The 23,948-nt window shown below is 46.1% G+C and overlaps 1 protein-coding gene across 6 annotated transcripts in view; it reads right to left on the bottom strand.

Annotated features, from left to right (window-relative positions):
* Positions 1-23: 23 nt before the first annotated feature.
* The window catches only part of LOC135099438 (uncharacterized), a 34,421-nt gene continuing 10,496 nt past the window's right edge, over positions 24-23,948 (bottom strand). Inside the window, exons 1-9 of one of the 6 annotated variants that reach the window (XM_064001806.1) lie at positions 11,701-11,853; positions 10,561-10,690; positions 10,096-10,141; positions 9,667-9,843; positions 8,956-9,109; positions 8,333-8,477; positions 7,658-8,193; positions 7,274-7,347; positions 6,962-7,041 (exon numbers count right to left, since the gene is read on the bottom strand). In XM_064001806.1, the coding sequence (XP_063857876.1) occupies positions 7,334-7,347; positions 7,658-8,193; positions 8,333-8,477; positions 8,956-9,109; positions 9,667-9,843; positions 10,096-10,141; positions 10,561-10,690; positions 11,701-11,716 (1,218 nt within the window). In that variant the 5' untranslated portion in view covers positions 11,717-11,853 and the 3' untranslated portion in view covers positions 6,962-7,041; positions 7,274-7,333. Of the gene's footprint in view, positions 519-1,336; positions 1,456-1,991; positions 2,074-5,187; positions 5,309-5,693; positions 5,849-6,514; positions 6,687-6,875; positions 7,042-7,273; positions 7,348-7,657; positions 8,194-8,332; positions 8,478-8,955; positions 9,110-9,666; positions 9,844-10,095; positions 10,142-10,560; positions 10,691-11,700; positions 11,854-23,948 lie in introns of those variants that run through there. The other 5 variants (XM_064001809.1, XM_064001808.1, XM_064001810.1 and 2 more) reach the window with 5 other exon arrangements.

Raw genomic sequence — 23,948 nt, 5'->3', positions numbered from 1 at the left:
ATTGGCTTTATTTTGATACAGTATTTAACAATGAACATTTTATTTTGATATTACTATAATAATTATTGATGGTTGGGTGTATTGATAATTAAGGGAACATTTTTCAATACAAACGAACATGAGAACGTAGCAACAGGAGTGAATAGTCCCAATGAAATGAATACATGTATATAATTTATGTTGATATTATCGCCTACATATTTTCTAAGAATAAGCAAGCAATTAATCAACACAAAGTAAAAAAAAAAATAAATAAACAATATAGTGTTGTATAGCAGCTACACGAATGGATGCCAGATGTACGATGACGTCATTTATTTATGGTTTTGGTAACAAATTCCTGCTTTTGATTTGCCTTCAGAACGAACATAAAAGTTTGTCTGACTGGTGGGTCAAAAGGTTGCTTGCCCGCTGCCACTTCGCCTCAGGGTCTCCGCCAGCGCATCCACCAGGTTAACCATCAGTGTGTTGCCTTCGCACTGCCCGCCGCCTCCCATGACAGCCCAAGTGAACCACCCCTGCAGAGGAATACATGCGCACTGTTGGATTAACCCGGAATAGGACTCTTTTTATCACAATCCAGATATTTATTGGTTTACAAGTCACAGCCCAGTAAAACTTTCTCCAGAAATAAAATCAGTTATTTTTTTTTCACGAGTCAAAATATTCCTTACCTTAATTCTGCCTATCACTTTGTGTTCAGCTTCGTAAAGTAACTGAATCACCTAAGGATTTAAGCTTACATCCCTAGCCTCTATACAGCCACTAAGATAAACAGTCACAAAGATAAGCAAATGGGATACATTCTGTCCAACAAGGTTCAAGACTAACACAGACGACTTGAAATGAATCTAGGTCGTCATGCTCTCTTAACTTCTTCAGTATCCTGGCATCGACTTCACTATATTTCACAAGTCATTGGAGGACTTTATCAAGTGAAGGATGATACGTTCGTGATCAAAGCATTTTAAATAATCTACAGCTACTCATTCAAAATCATTACGTCTTATTCACTCCATTGTCTATGAAGGGATATGATGAGGTTCGGATGTTATATATAGTACTGAAAGAGTTAATATTTCCACTGAGCACACCATGACTCACTGAGCCATATTCTGAAACATGCATGTGGCGCAACTCCTTTCCATTCAAATGGCTCCAGTTGAAGTTAGACGGGTTTTTAAGGGTGTTTTTACTGTTCTAGTGACATTAACAATATTTCTACATAATTAACACGAGAAACACTCTTGATAAGCCGCCAAATCATCACTGTGGCCTTGGAGTTTAGTCGTGATGATAGAGTAAAGCTTTTCAAAACACGAGCCACAACACCCACCTGCGCCAGCCTAATCCACTCGGAGGGCACCACCACCTCCACCTCCTCGCCGCGGGAACGCAACAGCCCCGCCCGCTCCAGCACCGTCCATACTGCCTCCCACAATCCTACGCCTTCTGCTGCAAAAAAAAAAAAAAAAAAAAAAAAAAAATTCACTTGGCGTGGCAGTAGTGTGTGTGTGTATGTGTGTGTGTGTGTGTGTGTGTTCGCTGCCCGGATCAGGATTACCTGCCCGGTTACTGCATATTTTTTACTGGCATTGATTAATTAAATTCTGGGGAGAGTCCTGATCTTTTTTTCTTTTTCTTTTTTTCTTTCTATTTTCAGTATGTAATTACCTGAGCAACAAATTTGAGTTACTTTCGCGTTTCAAATTAAGGTAATGATCTCATCTAATATACGTACGAGCAGTTGCCTAATTAAAATTCCTGTTGTGTTTTGAGAGCTTATCTAGACATCTATTTATTTATCTTCTTTCTTGAAGTTCTTCATTATAAATTGTCTCGTCTTTGCTCTGCTTCTATTTTAAAGCCGAAACTATCTATACCAGCCCGAATGCTGGTGTAAAGAAGGAAACAGTACCTGCTCTGCCACGGTCACCTGCAGCAGCTACAGGTAGACATGCAACACCTGCGAGGAGGAGTTTGTTAATTACCTGTCCCCATTTCCTCCCTGAAAACTTCCAGCAGGTGATGTAAGTCTGCCTCGGTGCCAGACCCCAGCAGCAGGCGACGGACCTAGGGTGAAGGAACGAAGGCAGGAAAAGGGTGTGCATGAAGAGCAGGTATAATATATATATATATATATATATATATATATATATATATATATATATATATATATATATATATATATATATATATATATATATATATATATATATATATATATATATATATATATATATATATATATATATATATATATATATATATATATATATATATACAACACCCTACTCGTATTCCTGACCGTCTTGGAGATACGCCCAACATTCTTGACCTTTTCCTGACCTCTAATCCTTCTGCTTATGCTGTTACCCTTTCTTCTCCGTTGGGCTCCTCCGATCACAATCTCATATCTTTATCTTGTCCTATCACTCCAATCCCTCCTCAGGATCCCCCTAAGCGAAGGTGCCTCTGGCGTTTTGCCTCTGCTAGTTGGGGGGACCTGAGGCGGTATTTTGCTGATTTTCCTTGGAATGACTACTGCTTCCGTGTCAGAGACCCGTCTTTGTGTGCTGAGCGCATAACAGAGGTGATAGTGTCTGGCATGGAGGCGTACATTCCTCACTCTTTTTCTCGTCCTAAACCTTCTAAACCTTGGTTTAACACAGCTTGTTCTCGTGCTATACATGATAGAGAGGTGGCCCACAAAAGGTACTTAAGCCTTCCTTCACCAGAATCTCATGCACTTTATATTTCTGCCCGGAACCATGCCAAGTCTGTTCTCCAACTAGCCAAAAACTCCTTCATTAACAGAAAATGTCAAAACCTTTCAAGATCTAACTCCCCTCGTGATTTCTGGCATCTAGCCAAAAATATCTCCAATAACTTTGCTTCTTCTTCTTTCCCTCCTCTACTTCAACCAGATGGCACCACTGCTATCACATCTATTTCTAAAGCTGAACTCTTTGCTCAAACCTTTGCTAAAAACTCTACCTTGGACGATTCTGGGCTTGTTCCTCCCTCTCCTCCACCCTCTGACTACTTCATGCCTCGTATTAAAATTCTTCGTAATGATGTTTTCCATGCCCTCGCTGGCCTAAACCCTCAGAAGGCTTATGGACCTGATGGGGTCCCTCCTATTGTTCTCCGAAACTGTGCCTCCGTGCTTGCACCTTGCCTAGTCAAACTCTTTCAGCTCTGTCTGTCAACATCTACCTTTCCTTCTTGCTGGAAGTTTGCCTACATTCAACCTGTTCCTAAAAAGGGTGACCGCTCTAATCCCTCAAACTACCGTCCTATTGCTTTAATTTCCTGCTTATCTAAAGTTTTTGAATCTATCCTCAACAGGAAGATTCTTAAACATCTATCACTTCACAACCTTCTATCTGATCGCCAGTATGGGTTCCGTCAAGGACGCTCTACTGGTGATCTTCTGGCTTTCCTTACTGAGTCTTGGTCATCCTCTTTTAGAGACTTTGGTGAAACTTTTGCTGTTGCCTTGGACATATCAAAAGCCTTTGATAGAGTCTGGCACAAAGCTTTGATTTCCAAACTACCCTCCTACGGTTTCTATCCTTCTCTCTGTAACTTCATCTCAAGTTTCCTTTCTGACCGTTCTATTGCTGCTGTGGTAGACGGTCACTGTTCTTCTCCTAAATCTATTAACTGTGGTGTTCCTCAGGGTTCTGTCCTGTCACCCACTCTCTTCTTATTATTCATTAATGATCTTCTAAACCAAACTTCTTGTCCTATCCACTCCTATGCTGATGATACCACCCTGCACTTTTCCACGTCTTTTCATAGACGTCCAACCCTTCAGGAGGTAAACATATCACGCAGGGAAGCCACAGAACGCCTGACTTCTGATCTTTCTAAAATTTCTGATTGGGGCAGAGCAAACTTGGTATTGTTCAATGCCTCAAAAACTCAATTCCTCCATCTATCAACTCGACACAATCTTCCAGACAACTATCCCCTCTTCTTCAATGACACTCAACTGTCCCCCTCTTCTACACTGAACATCCTCGGTCTGTCCTTTACTTATAATCTGAACTGGAAACTTCACATCTCATCTCTAGCTAAAACGGCTTCTATGAAGTTAGGTGTTCTGAGACGTCTCCGCCAGTTTTTCTCACCCCCCCAGCTGCTAACTCTGTACAAGGGCCTTATCCGTCCATGTATGGAGTATGCTTCACATGTCTGGGGGGGTTCCACTCATACTGCTGTTCTAGACAGGGTGGAATCAAAAGCTTTTCGTCTCATCAACTCCTCTCCTCTAACTGACTGTCTTCAGCCTCTCTCTCACCGCCGCAATGTTGCATCTCTTGCTGTCTTCTACCGCTATTTTCATGCTAACTGCTCTTCTGATCTTGCTAACTGCATGCCTCCCCTCCTTCCGCGGCCTCGCTGCACAAGACTTTCTTCTTTCTCTCACTCCTATTCTGTCCACCTCTCTAACGCAAGAGTTAACCAGTATTCTCAATCATTCATCCCTTTCTCTGGTAAACTCTGGAACTCCTTGCCTGCTTCTGTATTTCCACCTTCCTATGACTTGAATTCCTTCAAGAGGGAGGTTTCAAGACACTTATCCACCAATTTTTGACCACTGCTTTGACCCTTTTAGGGACTGGCATTTCAGTGGGCATTTTTTTTATTAGATTTTTGTTGCCCTTGGCCAGTATCCTTCCTACATAAAAAAAAAAAAAAAAAAAAAAAGAAAAAAAAAAAAAAAAATATATATATATATATATATATATATATATATATATATATATATATATATATATATATATATATATATATATATATGAATTAACTAGATATAGTGCATAACTAAAGGCAAACTAACTGATAATTGACTAATTTATTGAATGACCATTAAGTAGGTACTAATGAAATAATTATTTTATAGTTATAATTAATTAATTTACTATGTATCAAAATAAGTAGCTGAGTGATTGATTAACCGACTAAGTCATTGACCAATAACTAACTAGTAACTTACAACAAATTAATCACAAACCAGTTAATAACGAACTATGTAAAAAATTAACTAACCAACCAACTAACTAACTAAACTAGCTGACCTATCAAAACTTCAATGCAGATCATCAAAGTAAAAACTTAATTCATCAAGAAATACTTGAGAACCGTAGCCCTCCCACCCCAGCAAAGGCTCCTCACTTACTTCCTGCAGCAGATCCGCCCAGAGACTCGCCGGTGACTGTCCAAGGAAGTCGTGCAGGAACTTCAGAAGCGTGGCGTGGTCAGGCACCTCGCCACACAAGTCAGGGCTCTCCATGGCCTGATGGGGAGGTGGAGGCGTCGTCATCATGAATCAGGAACACCAGTCACGTTCAGTTGGGATTAATAAGTAAATAAATAAACTAAACGACTAGCAAATGATTATGTTAAATACTCGAAGCACCACCGCTGCACCTACTACACCATTAACACACTACCACACTACTGCCACACCACCACAGCTCCACCTCCACCATCTCCACCATCACCACTACCACACTACCCATATCGAACCACCACCATATCACCACTATAATATACCTCCTACACCACCAACACCTCCCCGCAACCACACTAAATCACCATCACTACATCCCAACACTACACCACCACGCTACCCCCGTCAGCACACATTCACCACTCAGCAGGACGCCAGCACGAGGCACCTGAGCAAGGACGGCAGTGACGGTATCGTGGAGCTCCTGCATGCTGGCGGTGTCGGCGTGGAAGGTCACCACCAAGCCAGCAGGGGTGTGTCGCGCTACCACCCGCGCCACCACCTTTCCGGCGTCCTCACCCAGAAACTCGTCCACTTTCTTCACTAACAGTACATTTGTGGATGAAAATAATGATGATGATGATATTGATAATGATAATAATAATGATAATAAATAAATAGATAAATGAATAAAGATAGATTAAAAAAATACATTAATAAACACTAAGGAAAAATAGTATAATGAAGTAAAGCTGAGCACAATGATGGTAAAACTAAATAAATTAATAAGGAATACTAATGCAGTAATATTAAATAGTAAAGTAGTTGATAATGAAAAAGAAAGTGCATATAAAAAGAGAGAGAGAGAGAGAGAGAGAGAGAGAGAGAGAGAGAGAGAGAGAGAGAGAGAGAGAGAGAGAGAGAGAGAGAGAGAGAAAGAGAGAGAGAGAGAGAGAATCAGGGACGATAAAGAACCAACGAATAACAAATCAGATGAAGTTACAAAATATAATCCTTTACAAAAATCATACCAAAAGAAAAATAAACAAATAAATAATAATAATAATAATAATAATAATAATAATAATAATAATAATAATAATAATAATAATAATAATAATAACAATTATAACAATAATCCCCACTTGCAAGTTCAAGATACAAGATAAAGACAAACAATAAAAGTCGAGTCAATCAAGTCATGCGAACAAAAAAAACACGGAGCATCATTCAATACTGAGCTGATCCACCCCGTCACTCTCTCCTTGCCTTCCCACGTCACCCCCACACGGTCTGACTCGCCCAGCAGTGTGTGACTGTCGCGACCAAGCGTGAGGGAAGCGGCGAGGGAGGACGCGAGGACCGGCCACTTCAGCCACACCTTGTAGCTCCACCAGTCACGGAAATCCAGGACCAGCTGCGTGGAGGGGAGCGCCGCCGCCTGGAGGTGAACACAAAGGAGGAGAAAAAAAGAAAAAAATGACTTATTTCTACCCACAAAGATTCCTCACCTAAAATAATTATCCAGCATGAAAATATCCACTGAGAGAGAGAGAGAGAGAGAGAGAGAGAGAGAGAGAGAGAGAGAGAGAGAGAGAGAGAGAGAGAGAGAGAGAGAGGTGGAACTTACCTGGTCGAAAGAGAAGCTGAAAGTTTTCTGGTACCACTGCAGGAGAGAGACGCCCCACTCCGCCTTCACCACCATGTTGCCCCACTCCCAGGTGTTCACCACGTACTCCCACCCAGTCCAGTCACGATTGAACACCCAGTCCAGTCACGATTGAACCGAAATATTTCTAGAATTCAAAGTGATAAAAAATATTTTTGCAATATTTTTCTTGTATAGTTTAAATAATTTTTTTTTTCTCTCTCTCTCTCTCTCTCTCTCTCTCTCTCTCTCTCTCTCTCTCTCTCTCTCTCTCTCTCTCTCTCTCTCTCTCTCTCTTTCTCTTTCTCTCTCTCTCTCTCTCTCTCTCTCTCTCTCTCTCTTGCTTTGAACTTTAGCTTCTCAGGCTCCGGTTCACTCACGGTTCAAGTTCCAGCCAACGTGAGGACAGAATGCCAGGTGTGTGCGCTGCAGGATCCGAATCAGTCAGATGAGACTATGCGTGCGGTGCGTGGAGGGAGATAAAGGGAGGGTGTCGTGAGGTAGAGGTAAGTAAACAACTCAAATACACTACTGTGGCACTGATGACGCGACCGACAAAAAATATTAGAACAGTACTATCCAAATAGTTATGATTTCAAAAGGTATAGCGAACAACTTTTTTTTAATTATAAATTCTTATTTGCAAGAAATCAAGTATATAAAAAGACCTGAATAAAAGGACTTACTAACATCATAAGAAACGTATCATTAAATTTTGCCTTAATAGTCAAATTTCGTTCTACATGAAGTGTGGACGTACTTACTGAAAGTTTTCATGTTGGAAGAAAGGCTGAAAACCCGGGAAGTTAATTTTTGTGTAGTCTCTTGAACAGCGTCACTTGACACTGACTCTTCCGGTCCATCACACTCCGCTTTCTTGGAACATTCTTCGTCTACATTTAACATTACGGAATCAGGATCATTTTGCTTTAAGTCTTCTGATTTATGATCTCGACCACTACAAACTTCATTCTGGTCTACTGTCTGTTCTTTTCTTAAATCTGAGTCGCAATCACTGTCGACGTGGTGCCGCGACTTGGCTTTTGGCTCCTTGACATTGCCGTCCCCACAACCTTCAGCATCACACCTGCCAGCCTCACCTCTGTCATCCGTGACCTGAGTCTCCTCGTCCTGCTTCTCCTGCTTGAAGTGAACGAATTCTAACGATATGTCAGATTTGGTAGACTTGACTTCCCCATTAACTTCCCAATGTTGCTTGCCCTGATTTTTCCAGAGCTTCGTCTCCCACTCGAGGGCTGTAGAGATAATTGGCACATGTAGGCTCACCTGCCAGTGTTTTCTGAAAGTTAAGAGAGGACTCATGGTTATAAACAATTGTCTAATGTAATCTATCAGTTCTTAAAAAGACATTTTACAGAAAACTTTTTTTCGAAACAAATGAAGTATTGGCACCTTCAAACACATGACTGCAAACCTACCCAGTGTGTGGCGTGACGGTGAGGTTCAGGAGACGCCGACGCTTCCCCGGCATCAGCGAGTCCACAGATACGCCAAAGATGGATTCAGAGAACTGAGTGCGCACCACCACGCCCCGTCCTGCCTCGGTTCCGGCTGCGTCTCGCTCTATGCGAGGTATAAACAATCCTTTTAATTCGTTGCCTCAAGGTATATCATAGACTCCTTTATAAAGAAATCTATGGTTGCATCTTTTAGAAAGGAAAATTACGACTCCGACTATAGCAATGCCTTTCATATTTTATGCAATTTTTATTTCTTCCTTTTTCTTTTTCTTTTTTTTCCCATGCTAACATTAAATTTAACCGAAAAAATCTTAACTAACGGTCATATCTTGCGCAGTGCTATTTAATTTTGATTTGAGATAATGAAAAGCAATATAGGTTTGCAGAGGATCTAAACCACCAAATAATAATAATAATAATAATAATAATAATAATGATAATAATAGTAATAATAATAATAATAATAATAACAATAATTCCCTGTTTAATAAAAATGTATACGTACACTCAATACACTGCGAGGCCCATCAGCTCCACCTCTTCACACACACACACACACACACACACACACACTTACACACCTTGGTCAAGCTGAGGCGGCGCGGGGTCACCACTGGAGGCCTTGCCGCGCTCTTCCTCACCGCCTCTCAACCACAGCCGCCACCACTGCCCCGCCTGGCCCTCATGCCCGCTGGCCAGGCTGAGGGTGGTCCTGGGAGCCGCCATGAACAGCATCTAGACTCTAGAGGAAGGAATAGTGTGACCTCATCTCTTTTATTTCAAAGTGGCATGACAAGAATTTTGTATGTTTTTTTTTTTTTTTCTATAGGAATGATGAAGCAATGGTAGTATGTAATATATGAAGATAATAATGAGATGCAAATGTTAAAGATCAGATTTCTATTGCTGTGGTACTTTGTAAGCAGAAACTATGGATATTTAAATAGCTTTTTTTTTTTTTTGCCTTTTGCAAGTCTTCCTCACGCATACGCATTAAAAGAAAATAATGAATAAATATATTAATAAACTACCAAATAAAAATAAATAAAGGAAGACAAGGCAACAGATAAAACTAAACATGACATACAGGAAAAAAAAAAAAAAAAAAAAAAACAATATATATATATATATATATATATATATATATATATATATATATATATATATATATATATATATATATATATATATATATATATATATATATATATATATATATATATATATATATATATATATATATATATATATAACAAGAAAATCTATAAGGTAATATTCTCACGCTCTCTCACCTCTTCCTCGGGGTGCCACGCTACGCTCACCAACTCCTCAGCTGATCCAACGCCCCCCACATGCTGGTACCTCTGCGCCACGACTTTGAGCGCATCACCTGTGTAGCCACCTGTCACCTGGAGGACGCGACCTGAGTAATTCCCGGTGACATTGCATCCACAGTTAGTCAGGTCAGTCTGTGAACAACGACATCTTACATTAGGCGAGTGGGAGGAGGTGTGTGTGTGTGTGTGTGTGTGTGTGTGTGTGTGTGTGTGTGTGTGTGTGTGTGTGTGTGTGTGTGTGTGTGTGTGTGTGTGTGTGTGTGTGTGTGTGTGATTTATTCCAGCAGGTGTTCATCTTGAGTCTTAAATTGAAAAAAACGTCATTAAATTTAGTTAGTGTATTGTTCCTTCTTTTAAGACACGTTAGGTTATGCACCCACCCACCTGCAGAGCCAAGGTAAGGGACCGGGTGGAGGGAGAGGTCCCCACTCTGAAATACAAGAAAAGTTGAAGCTTCAGTCTCTCTCTCTCTCTCTCTCTCTCTCTCTCTCTCTCTCTCTCTCTCTCTCTCTCTCTAATACATTAGTTCACTTAGATATAATTTCTACCCTAACCAAACCACTTAAATGACATGTCGCTGAAGGACCACGACCAAATAGTCTCATTATATTGAATTTATAGACATGTAATAAAGAAGTGTCCTATAGCTGTTATTTTCACGCTATTGGTATATCATATAGGGCAGTGATTCCTAACCTTTCCCAAGTTCATGCATCCTTCCATGAGCTTTTGAGATATTCATGTACAATTCATTAAAAGAAAATCACACTTTTCTCTAACTTTAAGACTGAAAATATACAAGTAATAGTACTTATCTATCCATCTTCGGTGCGGCGTATTAAGTGTTACCTGAGAAATGTTTGAGTGGAGTCATCAGTTCGGTTTAACGTGTAAGCGGTGACCAGGCGGAAGGATGCTGCCGATGCCTGCTGGCTGTGTGCCGGGATCCCCACCACTGTTACCAGCATCAACGCCGCACCTAGAGTAAGGGAAAGATGGTTGTATGGTTTATGACAATACACATTTCATTCGTTCATGTAAATTATCTTTGTAGTGTCGAGTACAATAATTTCGGATTAGTGATGATTATAGATAGAGTTTCTTTATAGCGGTAAGTTCGATAATTACAGAATAGTTTACCACTTCCAACGTAATCGCAGAATAATTCCTCTTCGAAGTTGATAATCTGCGTATAGTGTCGTACAATAATCACACACCAGTTCCTTTAGGTAAACTATTTGTTATATTGGCTAATATGATAATTATAGAATGGTCAATCAACAATGTTTCCACTAGGACGAATAACCCCACTCGCTTATGAAACCTCAGTTCCATGGTATAGCAGGTCGACGTTTTACTTAAAGAATATCCACACCTTTCCAGTTTTGGATGCTAACCGGGGTAACTCAATCATCTTCCAAGACTGAATAACATTATGCTTGTGGCGCTTCCTGGCTTTCCACTTTCCCTTACATATCCAGTCACGCGGCAATTTCAAAATACACGTTAGAATATTTTCGCGAACGGTGAGTTTATTTGACGGTTTAAGATTGTTTGGATTTCTCTCTTACTTGAATCACGGTTGGTAAAATAAAGTGAGGATGTTGTGAAAGAACAAGAAAAGAATGTTCCCTCGTGCAATTGTGGGGCGTGTGGAGGCACCTGGCAGCTCCCCTACTCCACTTCCTTTAGTCTCCACCTCACGTAGTCACTGCTGCAGACGATGGGAGACGGCAGAGTTCATGCTTACAAACCACAATGTAGTTTTATAACATGCTTTCAATATGAACCGTACTGTTTTCAGTAAAGTAAAGGAGCAAATGATAGTATACTAAATAATAGTACGTGTTCACTAACAAACTTAGGTACCTTATTCCCATCACACACACACACACACACACACACGATTGTTAGCATACATCATATGGAAGAACATCTAAGGGCCGTATTGTTAAATCTCTTCGTATTACCACTACCTAATCTACTCACCAAAACACCAGTACATGTTCCTCGCTTGGCACCACCCAGATGGATCACCGGGCAGTGTTGGTGTCCTTCAGCTGACACACACGAGCGTTCACTGGGGCTGAGCTCTCCCAACTAACCCTGCCATGACCCTCAGCCTACACCTCGCCTGTCACCTTTCCCCCCCTCCCCCCCGCCAGCCATTCTATTCGGGTAAGGCACATGACACAAGAATAGCAAGGAGATGAAGTATCAGGAGACTTGTAAGGTCCAGCACCCAGGCCGAGAAATCTTAAGTCATCATGAATTGGCGGATGTATTTACTTATCAATTCACTTATTATTATTATTATTATTATCATTATTATTATTATTATCATTATTATTACTTCGAGGGATGGAACACCGTATGAGGAGGTAAAGCCTACCTTAATGATATCGAAATACCTCTATCGTATCACCACGCTCCCTACACCATTCCAGTGACTAGCTTTTTTTTTTTCAGTCCCTGGATCATCCTAGTCACTCTTCTTTGCACAGCCACAACTGTACACCGTAATGTAAGAGAGGCCTTATCAAAGCACTAAATGCAGTTTTATAGGCCGCAGACTTGTAGTATCACTTTGTTTTCTCTCTCTCGAAGATTTAGCTATCTCCCTGGCCTTTAAGCTGCTGTTATATATTGTGCATCCCTCTCTCTCTCTCTCTCTCTCTCTCTCTCTCTCTCTCTCTCTCTCTCTCTCTCTCTCTCTCTCTCTCTCTCTTACTTCTTACGTAGAGAACGCTACCTCATTGATATCGAATTTCATTTCACACTTTTCTGTCCAATCATACTTTCTATCCAGTCCTGTCTTATCTTCGTAATTTGGTGTCATTCGCAAATTTACTGACGTCACTACTTACTAGTAATTCCGGAATATAATGATGCTAATAATGGAGGAGGAGGTGAGAAGAAACACAAGTGCTGGGAGGATAGTTTATTCCCGACTAGTTTCGCACAAGTTTCTTCAGGGGAACTAGTCGGGAATAAACTCACCTCCCAACACTTGTATTTCCTCTCACCTCCTCCTCCAGCTTGTCGGAATGTCTGAACAACAACAACAACAATAATAATAATAATAATAATAATAATAATAATAATAACAATAATTATAATAATAATAATAAGAAGAAGAAAAAGAAGAAGCGGAAGAACAAAAAACAAGAAGAAGAAGAAGAAGAAAAAAGAAAAAGAAGAAGAAGCAGAAGAAGAAGAAGAGTTATAATAATAAGAAGAAGAAGAAAAAGAAGAAGCGGAAGAACAAAAAACAAGAAGAAGAAGAAGAAGAAGAAGAAAAGAAAAAAGAAGAAGCAGAAGAAGAAGAAAAGAAGAAAAAGATGATGATGAAGAAGAAGGAAAAAATAAATAAATAAATAAACAAATGAAAATAACAATGAATTCAAGGACATTAGTTACTCATATAACTTCTAAGATTTGTTCTAGAGCAAACATAAAGTGATCTGAAAAAAATAAATAAATGCAGCAGCTCAGTGATCCAAGACGGAGGGCAGTCCGATGTGCTACTGACAGACTGCGAAATTACTTCCACACACCACCAAACAAAATGTGAACAAACTTGTAACTTTAAAACTTTTTTCCCTAAACCCTTGAAACAGCTATTCTTTGTCAAATGAACGGTTGCCACTCAACACTGAAGAACCAGTGCCAGGACCTGCTGAAGCTGTCGGTGGTGTTCCCAGTTTTTACAAGTCTATCAAGATGGCTGCCATTCCTACGATACTCACTCTGAGCCTGAAAGAAAGAAAAGGAACAAACGCAGAAGGAAAACCTTGGAAGTAATATAAAGCGATATATGGAAGAAACAAAGATGTAAATATTTGCCATCATGCTTACCACGTCATCAATATTCTCCTAATTATTATAAATTCTTGTTATAGTTAGAATAATGTTGGAAGAGAGATTTATAGTTACAATAATGCTGGAAGAGAGAATTAATAAGAAGCAGCTACAAGGAGCCAGTAGGCTAGTAGTAGTAGTGACAATGTGCATATAAAGTATACACACTACAATCAATTTCCAATTATTTATTTTATTTATTTTTTCTTAAGCCCCAGTTAAATCTGCACACACATGTGCACTCTCTTTTTTTTTATGCTGCTGCTGCTTCACTTTCTTCTTCTTCTTAAAGCCACACCTTCCTGTTATGGCAAAACAGCCCCTCCAAACAAACCTTCCACACACCGTGCCTTCTCTCTCCTCACCCTTCACGCCCCAAACCTGCGATCCGTTCCTCACCATCTCTCTTCACTCAATCTACAAATGTCTTGTCGCACCGATGAGGATCACAATAAGTATTTAATTTTAAAATCGTTTTATACGATAAAAAGTTTGTTTACCCCAACGTCCAGCTCTCGTAGCAGGAGGGGGTGAGGATCGCACAGACCAGGGCGAGGTTCCCCAAGTGGAACTCAGCCCAGCAGTATGCCTGCACCAGGGCAGAGTCGGCCGCTGCCAGGGACGACTAAACTACCAGTTCAGGGAGAGTCACGAGGCAAGCCACCAGGGAACAGCAAAAGTAGAATAAACTAAGAGAAAATCTGACGCATCCTCACACAATAAAGACGCGATGGACGTCATCCACTTCGTGAAGGGCGTCCTTCAGTGAAAACACAGAACATTGGAAAGGAGACCGTCAAATGAAAAGAAGGAGTACTCCTGAACCACAGCACCTCAGTGGAGGGAGAATGATATTGGAAGTCAATTCTGCGGGACGGGCCGGTGTCCACCACCACCACCTGTCCTGCAGGATAGGTATCCACCGCCACGACCATCACCTGTCCTGCAGGGCGGGTATACACCGCCACCACCTGTCCTGTAGGACGGATATCCACCGCCATGACCATCACCTGTCCTGCAGGGCGGGTATACACCGCCACCACCTGTCCTGTAGGACGGATATCCACCGCCATGACCATCACCTGTCCTGCAGGGCAGGTATACTCGTATACCGCCACCACCTGTCCTGTAGGACGGATATCCACCGCCATGACCATCACCTGTCCTGAAGGACGGGTATCCACCGCCACCACCTGTCCTGTAGGACAGGTATCCACCGCCACCACCTGACCTGTAGGACGGGTATCCACCGCCATCACTTGTCCTGTAGGACGGGTATAAACCGCGACGACCATCACCTGTCGTGCTGGACGGGTATCCACCGCCATGAATATCACCTGTCCTGCAGGACGGGTATCCACCGCCACCATCTGTCTTTGTAGGACGTGTATTCACCGCCACCACCTGTCCTGTACGAAGGGTATCTACCGCCACCACTGTCCTGCAGGGCGGGTATCCACCGCCACCGCCTGCCCTGCAGGACGAGTATCCACCGCCACCACCTGTCCTGCTGGACGGGTATTCACCGCCACTACCTGTCATGCTGGAAGGTTATCCACGGCCACCACCTGTCCTGCGGGACGGGTATTCACTGCCATCACCTGTCCTGCTGGACTGGTATTCAATGCCATCACCTGTCCTGCTAGACGGGTATCCACCGCCATGACCACCACCTGTCCAGCTGGACGGGCATCCACCGCCACGACCTGTCCTGCTGGATGGGTATCCACTGCCACCACCTATCCTGCTGGACGGGTATCTATTGCCACCATCTGTCCTGCAGGGCGGGTACCCACCATACTCGCCGCCATGACCATCACCTATCCTGCTGGACGGGTATCCACCGCCATGACTGCCACCTGTCCTGCTGGACGGGTATTCCCCGCCACCACTTGTCCTGCTGGAAGGGTATCCACCGCCATGACCATCACCTGTCGTGCTGGACGGGTATCCACCGCCACCACTTGTCCTGCTGGACGAGTGTCCACCGCCATGATCATCACCTGTCCTGCTGGATGGGTATCTACCGCCATGACCATCACCTGTCCTGCTGAACGGGTATCCACCGCCACCACCTGTCCTGCAGGGCGGGTATCCACCGCCGTGACTATCACTTGTCCTGCTGGACGGGTATCCACAGCCACCACCTGTCATGAAGGCCGGGTATCCACCGCCATGACCATCACCTGTCCTGCTGGACAGGTAACCACCGCCACCACCTGTCCTGCAGGGCGGGTATTCATTACCATCACCTATCCTGCTGGACAGGAATCCACCGCCACCACCTGTCTTGCTGGACGGGTATCCACCGCCACCACCTGTCCTGCTGGACGGGTATTCACCGCCGTAGTACTACCTGTCATGCTGGAAGGTTATCCACGGCCACCACCTGTCCTGCGGGACGGGTATCCACTGCCATCACCTGTCCTGCTGGACTGGTATTCAATGCCATCACCTGTCCTGCTAGACGGGTATCCACCGCCATGACCACCACCTGTCCAGCTGGACAGCCATCCACCGCCACCACCTGTCCTGCTGGACGGGTATCCACTGCCACCACCTGTCCTGCTGGACGGGTATCTATTGCCACCATCTGTCCTGCAGGGCGGGTATCCACCATACCCGCCGCCATGACCATCACCTATCCTGCTGGACGGGTATCCACCGCCATGACTACCACCTGTCCTGCTGGATGGGTATCCACCGCCACCACCTGTCCTGCTGGATGGTTATGCAGAGCCACCACCTGTCTTGCTGGACGGGTATCCACCGCCATGACCATCACCTGTCGTGCTGGACGGGTATCCACTGCCACTACTTGTCCTGCTGGACGAGTGTCCACCGCCATGACCATCACCTGTCCTGCTGGATGGGTATCCACCGCCATGACCATCACCTGCCCTGCTGAACGGGTATCCACCGCCACCACCTGTCCTGCAGGGCGGGTATCCACCGCCATGACCATCACCTGTCCTGCTGGACGGGTATCCACCGCCACCACCTGTCCTGCAGGGCGGGTATCCATTACCACCACCTATCCTGCTGGACAGGAATCCACCGCCACCACCTGTCCTGTTGGACGGGTATCCACCGCCACCACCTGTCTTGCTGGATGGGTATCCACCGCCATGACCATCACCTGTCCTCCTGGACAGTCATCCACCGCCACCACCTGTCCTGCTGGACGGGTATCCACTGCCACCACCTGTCCAGCTGGACGGGTATCCTTTGCCACCACCTGTCCTGCAGGCCGGGTATCCACCGCCTTGACCATCACCTGTCCTGCTGGACGGGTATCCACCGCCACCGCCGAGTGTCCACCGCCACCACCTGTCCTGCTGGACGGGTATTCACCTCCACTACCTGTCCTGCTGGAAGGTTATCCTCGGCCACCACCCGTCCCGCGGGACGGATATTCACTGCCATCGCCTGTCCTGCGGGTATTCACTGCCATCACCTGGACGGGTATCCACCGCCATGACCATCACCTGTCCTGCTGGACGGGCATCCACCGCCACCACCTGTCCTGCTGGACGGGTTTCCACTGCCACCACCTGTCCTGCTGGACGGGTATCCATTGCCACCATCTGTCCTGCAGGCCGGGTATCCACCGCCATGACTATCACCTATCCTGTTGGACGGGTATTCACCGCCACCACCTGTCTTGCTGGACGGGTATCCACCACCATGACTACCACCTATCCTGCTGGACGGGTATCCACCGCCATGACTACCACCTGTCCTGCTGGACGGGTATCCATTGCCACCACCTGTCCTGCAGGCCGGGTATCCACCGCCATGACCATCACCTATTCTGCTGGACGGGTATCCACCGCCACCACCTGTCTTGCTGGACGGGTATCCACCGCCATGACCATCACCTGTCCTGCTGGACGGGTATCTACCGCCACCACTGTCCTGGAGAGCGGGTATCTACTGCCACCGCCTGTCCTGCAGGACAAGTATTCACCGCCACCACCTGTCCTGCTGGACGGGTATTCACCGCCACTACCTGTCATGCTGGAAGGTTATCCACGGCCACCACCTGTCCTGCGGGACGGGTATTCACTGCCATCACCTGTCCTGCTGGACGAATATTCATTGCCATCACCTGTCCTGCTGGACGGGTATTCACTGCCATCACCTGTCCTGCTGGACGGGTAATCACTGACACCACCTCTCCTGCTAAACGGGCATCCACCGCCACCACCTGTCCTGCTGGACGGGTATTCACTGCCACCACCTGTCCTGCTGGATGGGCATCCACCGCCACCACCTGTCCTGCTGGACGGGTATCCCCCGCCACCACTTGTCCTACTGGACGGGTATCCACCGCCATGACCATCACCTGTCGTGCTGGACGGGTATCCACCACCACCACTTGTCCTGCTGGACGAGTGTCCACCGCCATGACCATCACCTGTCCTGCTGGATGGGTATCTACCGCCATGACTATCACCTGTCCTGCTGAACGGGTATCCACCGCCACCACCTGTCCTGCTGGGCGGGTATCCACCGCCGTGACTATCACCTGTCCTGCTGGACGGGTATCCACAGCCACCACCTGTCCTGAAGGCCGGGTATCCACCGCCTTGACCATCACCTGTGCTGCTGGACGGGTATCCACCGCCACCACCTGTCCTGCAGTGCGGGTATCCATTACCACCACCTATCCTGCTGGACAGGAATCCACCGCCACCACCTGTCTTGCTGGACGCGTATCCACAGCCACCACTTGTCCTGCTGGACGGATATTCACCGCCACTACCTGTCATGCTGGAAGGTTATCCACGGCCACCACCTGTCCTGCTGGACGGGTATTCACCGCCACTACCTGTCATGCTGGAAGGTTATCCACGGCCACCACCTGTCCTGCGGGACGGGTATTCACTGCCATCACCTGTCCTGCTGGACTGGTATTCAATGCCATCACCTGTCCTGCTAGACGGGTATCCACCGCCATAACCACCACCTGTCCAGCTGGACGGGCATCCACTGCCACCACCTGTCCTACTGGACGGGTATCCACTGCCACCGCCTGTCCTGCTGGACGGGTATCTATTGCCACCATCTGTCCTTCAGGGCGGGTATCCACCATACCCGCCGCCATGACCATCACCTATCCTGCTGGACGGGTATCCATCGCCATGACTGCCACCTGTCCTACTGGACTGGTATCCACCGCCATGACTACCACCTGTCCTGCTGGACGGGTATCCACCGCCACCACCTGTCTTGCAGGGCGGGTATCCACCGCCACGACCATCATCTGTCTTGCTGGAAGGGTATTCACCGCCATGACTACCACCTGTCCTGCTGGATGGGTATCCACCGCCACCCTGCTGGATGGTTATGCAGAGCCACCACCTGTCTTGCTGGACGGGTATCCACCGCCATGACTACCACCTGTCCTGCTGAACGGGTATCCGCCGCCACCACTTGTCCTGCTGGACGAGTGTCCACCGCCATGACCATCACCTGTCCTGCTGGATGGGTATCCTCCGCCATGACCATCACCTGTCCTGCTGAACGGGTATCCACCGCCACGACCTGTCCTGCAGGGCCGGTATCCACCGCCATGACCATCACCTGTTCTGCTGGACGGGTATCCACCGCCACCACCTGTCCTGCAGGGCGGGTATTCATTACCACCACCTATCCTGCTGGACAGGAATCCACCGCCACCACCTGTCTTTCTGGACGGGTATCCACCGCCACCACCTGTCCTGCTGGATGGGTATCCACCGCCATGACCATCACCTGCCCTCCTGGACAGTCATCCACCGCCACCACCTGTCCTGCTGGACGGGTATCCACTGCCACCACCTGTCCTGCTGGACGGGTATCCTTTGCCACCACCTGTCCTGCAGGCCGGGTATCCACCGCCATGACCATCACCTGTCCTACTGGACGGGTATTCACTTCCACCGCCTGTCCTGCAGGACGAGTATCCACCGCCACCACCTGTCCTGCTGGACGGGTATTCACCTCCACTACCTGTCCTGCTGGAAGGTTATCCACGGCCACCACCTGTCCTGCGGGACGGGTATTCACTGCCATCGCCTGTCCTGCTGGACGGGTATTCACTGTCATCACCTGGACGGGTATCCACCGCCATGACCATCACCTGTCCTGCTGGACGGGCATCCACCGCCACCACCTGTCCTGCTGGACGGGTATCCACTGCCACCACCTGTCCTGCTTGACGGGTATCCATTGCCACCACCTGTCCTGCAGGCCAGGTATCCACCGCCATGACCATCACCTATCCTGCTGGACGGGTATTCACCGCCACCACCTGTCTTGCTGGACAGGTATCCACAGCCATGACTACCACCTATCCTGTTGGACGGGTATCCACCGCCATGACTACCACCTGTCCTGCTGGACGGGTATCCATTGCCACCACCTTTCCTGCAGGCCGGGTATCCACCGCCATTACCATCATCTATCCTGCTGGACGGGTATCCACCGCCACCACCTGTCTTGCTGGACGGGTATCCACCCCCATGACCATCACCTGTCCTGCTGGACGGGTATCTACCGCCACTACTGTCCTGCAGAGCGGGTATCCACTGCCACCGCCTGTCCTGCAGGACAAGTATTCACCGCCTCCACCTGTCCTGCTGGACGGGTATTCACCGCCACTACCTCTCATGCTGGAAGGTTATCCACGGCCACCACCTGTCCTGCGCGACGGGTATTCACTGCCATCACCTTTCCTGCTGGACGAATATTCATTGCCATCACCTGTCCTGCAGGACGGGTATTCACTGCCACCACCTGTCCTGCTGGACGGGTATTCACTGCCACCACCTGTCCTGCTGGACGGGTATTCACTGCCACCACCTGTCCTGCTGGACCGGCATCCACTGCCACCACCTGTCCTGCTGGACGGGCATCCACCGCCACCACCTGTCCTGCTGGACGGGTATCCACTGCCACCACCTGTCCTGCTGGATGGGTATCCATTGCCACCACCTGTCCTGCAGGTCCGGTATCTACCGCCACCACCTGTCCTGCTGGACTGGGATCCACCGCCACCACCTGTCCTGCAGGACAGGTATCCACCGCCACCACTTGTCCTGCTGGACGGATATCCTCCGCGATCACTCTCCTGCTGGACGGGTATTCACTGCCACCACCTGTCCTGCTGGACTGGTATCCACCGCCACGACCTGTCCTGCTGGATGGGTATTCACTGCCTCCACCTGTCCTGCTGGATTTGCATCTACTGCCACCACCTGTCCTGCTGGACGGATATCCACCGCCATGACCATCACATGTCCTTCTGGACGGGTATCCACTGCCACCACCTTTCCTGCTGGACGGGTATCCATTGCCACCACCTGTCCTGTTGGTCGGGTATCCACTGCCACCACCTGTCCTGCTGGACGGGTATCCAGAGCCACCACCTGTCCTGCTGGACAGGTATCCATTGCCACCACCTGTCTTGCTAGACAGGTACCCACCGCCACCACCTGTCCTGTGGGATGGGTATTCACTTCCACCACCTCTCCTGCTGTATGGGTATTCACTTCCTCACTTGTCCTGCGGGATGGATATTCACTGGCATCACCTGTCCTATTGAACAAGTATCCACCGCCACCACCTGTCCTGCTGGACGGGTATTCACCACCACCACCTGTTCTGCTGGATGGGTATCCATGGCCACCACCTGTTCTTCTGGACGTGTATCCACCGCCACCACCTGTCCTGCTGGACGAGTATCCACCGCCACCACCTGCCTGCCACCTGGCCGTGGCAAACCACCTTCACCGCAACGGGAAATTATTAGGCGACTTATCATTCAGAAGACGCGAACGTTGGTTATCTGAAATTGACTTATGTGTGATTAAGAATGAATGTGTAGATATGGTCACAAACCTCCACATGGATCAAACAGTACCGAGATCTGACCACGCCCCTCTCTGTGTCACCGTGACCATCGCTGCAAGACAGGCTGCGTCTTCTACCGAGCTGCTGCGCAGGGCATCAGCACTGGGGAAGCCACGGTGTGCAGAAAAGATACAGCCATCACTACCTAAGAGCATACAGTACAAGGATGTGGACCTAGGCGCACTGACAAGGGAATTACAAGTGACCCCAACTCCAGTACTGACAGGAAACAGCGAGGTACATGAGGTGGAGGCAGCGGTAACCGAAGGTTGCCGCATCATCAGGGCGGCTGCTGCTGCTGCTGCTGTTCCCACCACCAGAGTGACGAACCGACAACGACAAGTTGCTGCGAACAACAACTGGGTCTCGATGGAGCCAAGATGGAAGAGAATATTGGAGACCAACGACACAAAAATGATATGGAAATCTATCAACTGGAAAGGAAACGTTGATCAAAATAAAGGTGACAGACCCAACGATGCTCAATTTAAAGAACATTTTGAAAAACTATTGAATACTGAAAATGCACGAACAAGTTTCAGTTGTGATATTAGTACAGCACCTTATATACCCATATTAGATGATCCTTTCACGTATGAGGAACTGAGTCAGGTAAATTGTGATATAAATGTGAATAAGAGTTACTGTGGAATGTGTCCTGGTGTGTTCAGAATGTTACCAGCATCTTGGTTAATGTTCTTCTTGACAATATTTAATATTATATTAATGAAAGTGTTGTACCCCCAAGTATGGTGTTATAGCAAACTAACAGTACTGTTTAAGTCAGGTAACAAGATGTTATGTGGAAATTATAGAGGTATATGTATCATGGACACACTAGCTAAGATTTTTGACACATTAATATTGAACAGACTTAAACTTTGGTTTAACATTGATAAATGTCAGGCAGGCGCTCAAAAAGGCAGAGGGTGCTTGGAACATGTGATATCCTTAAGATTACTATGTGATTATGCCAATTATAAGAAAAATAAATTGTATGTACTTTTCATTGACTTTAGTAAAGCTTATGACAGAGTGCCCAGAAATAAATTGGTTAAGAGATTAAAAGAATTAGGATGTGGTAAAGTAATGTTGTATATCATAAAAGCAATGTACACTTGCACGAAGAACATATTAAAATCTGCAATAATACACAACTGTAGGTGTCCGCCAAGGTGCACCAACAAGTAGTTTATTATTTGTAATATATATAGATAAAATGGTACAAATGCTAAAAAGAGCTGTAGAAAGAGATGGCTTTCTCGGTAGTTTACATGTATTATTACTAATGGATGATGCTGTAGTACTTGCGACTTCCCGAAAAATGTGCTTAAAAAAACTAGCCTCTGTTTCGGAATTCTGTAAAGAAAGTGGAATGCTAATCAATGAGAAGAAAACCAAGTTCTTTGTGATCAACGGTGATGAGAATGATAGACAGAGTTTGAACAGTGGCGGGGTGCAGGTGCAATACTGTAACCAGTACCTGTACCTGGGCGCATGGTTCACCGACGCGGCCCACACGAACACTGTTACAGCACTGCACCACACCGCGAGTGAGGCCATAGTGAATAAGTTTGCCATATTTTGTGCCAGTAACACTCTAATGCCTTTTGTTTATAAAAAGAAAGTATTTGATGCTGCAGTAACAAGTGCCTTATTATATAGCTGTGAGTCATGGTTCAGTAATAATTCAAAAAGTGTAGAAAAACAGTATAATAAGCTGATAAAATGTTTAATGGGAGTGAGGAAAAATACTAGTATAAATCTCTGCATGATAGAAGCTGGAATCAACCCGTTAAATAAGCTAGTGGCTGACAGAAGATACAAATTTATAACACTAGCTGATCAGATGGACAGAGACATTCCTTTTCACTACATATACAACTTATGTAGGGAAGAAAACACTCCAGGTTATCGGTTTTTGGAACAAGTAAGATCAAGAAACAGGAACCCTGATGAACTCGATCATGTTAAGCAAACTGTAAGAGAAAAAGCTCCAGGCGCCACAAAGCTAACAACTTATATAACATATATGAATCCGTCATTAATGGTTCACCCGATCTACAGCACCACACAATATGTACCAGATTACAAACGTGAGGCCTTCACCAGACTACGTCTCATGTCACACAGTCTCCGAATTGAAGTGGGGCGGTGGAGTCGAACCCCGCGTGACCAGCGTGTGTGTCCCTGTGATGGCACACACATACAAACAGAGGAACATGCATTGCTACACTGTCCACTCAGTGCACAACACAGGAATGACCACCCACACATCACATATGACACCCTACAAGCAATGTTTACTGATAACACCCATCTGGAGGAAGTTTGTGACTATGTATATGCAGTTCTGAAATTTTATAAAAATTACTCTTAAAAGATAGGGCAGACATCTGTTTAAGGTAAATACTGTTAATGTATTTTACTTATATTCTCTAAGCTCTGGTAATTTTTGCATTTAAATGTACGTGTCA

This window comes from Scylla paramamosain, unplaced genomic scaffold (assembly GCF_035594125.1).
Source record: "Scylla paramamosain isolate STU-SP2022 unplaced genomic scaffold, ASM3559412v1 Contig129, whole genome shotgun sequence".
NCBI classification, from domain to species: domain Eukaryota; kingdom Metazoa; phylum Arthropoda; class Malacostraca; order Decapoda; family Portunidae; genus Scylla; species Scylla paramamosain.
This window is presented reverse-complemented; position numbering and strand designations above follow the sequence as displayed.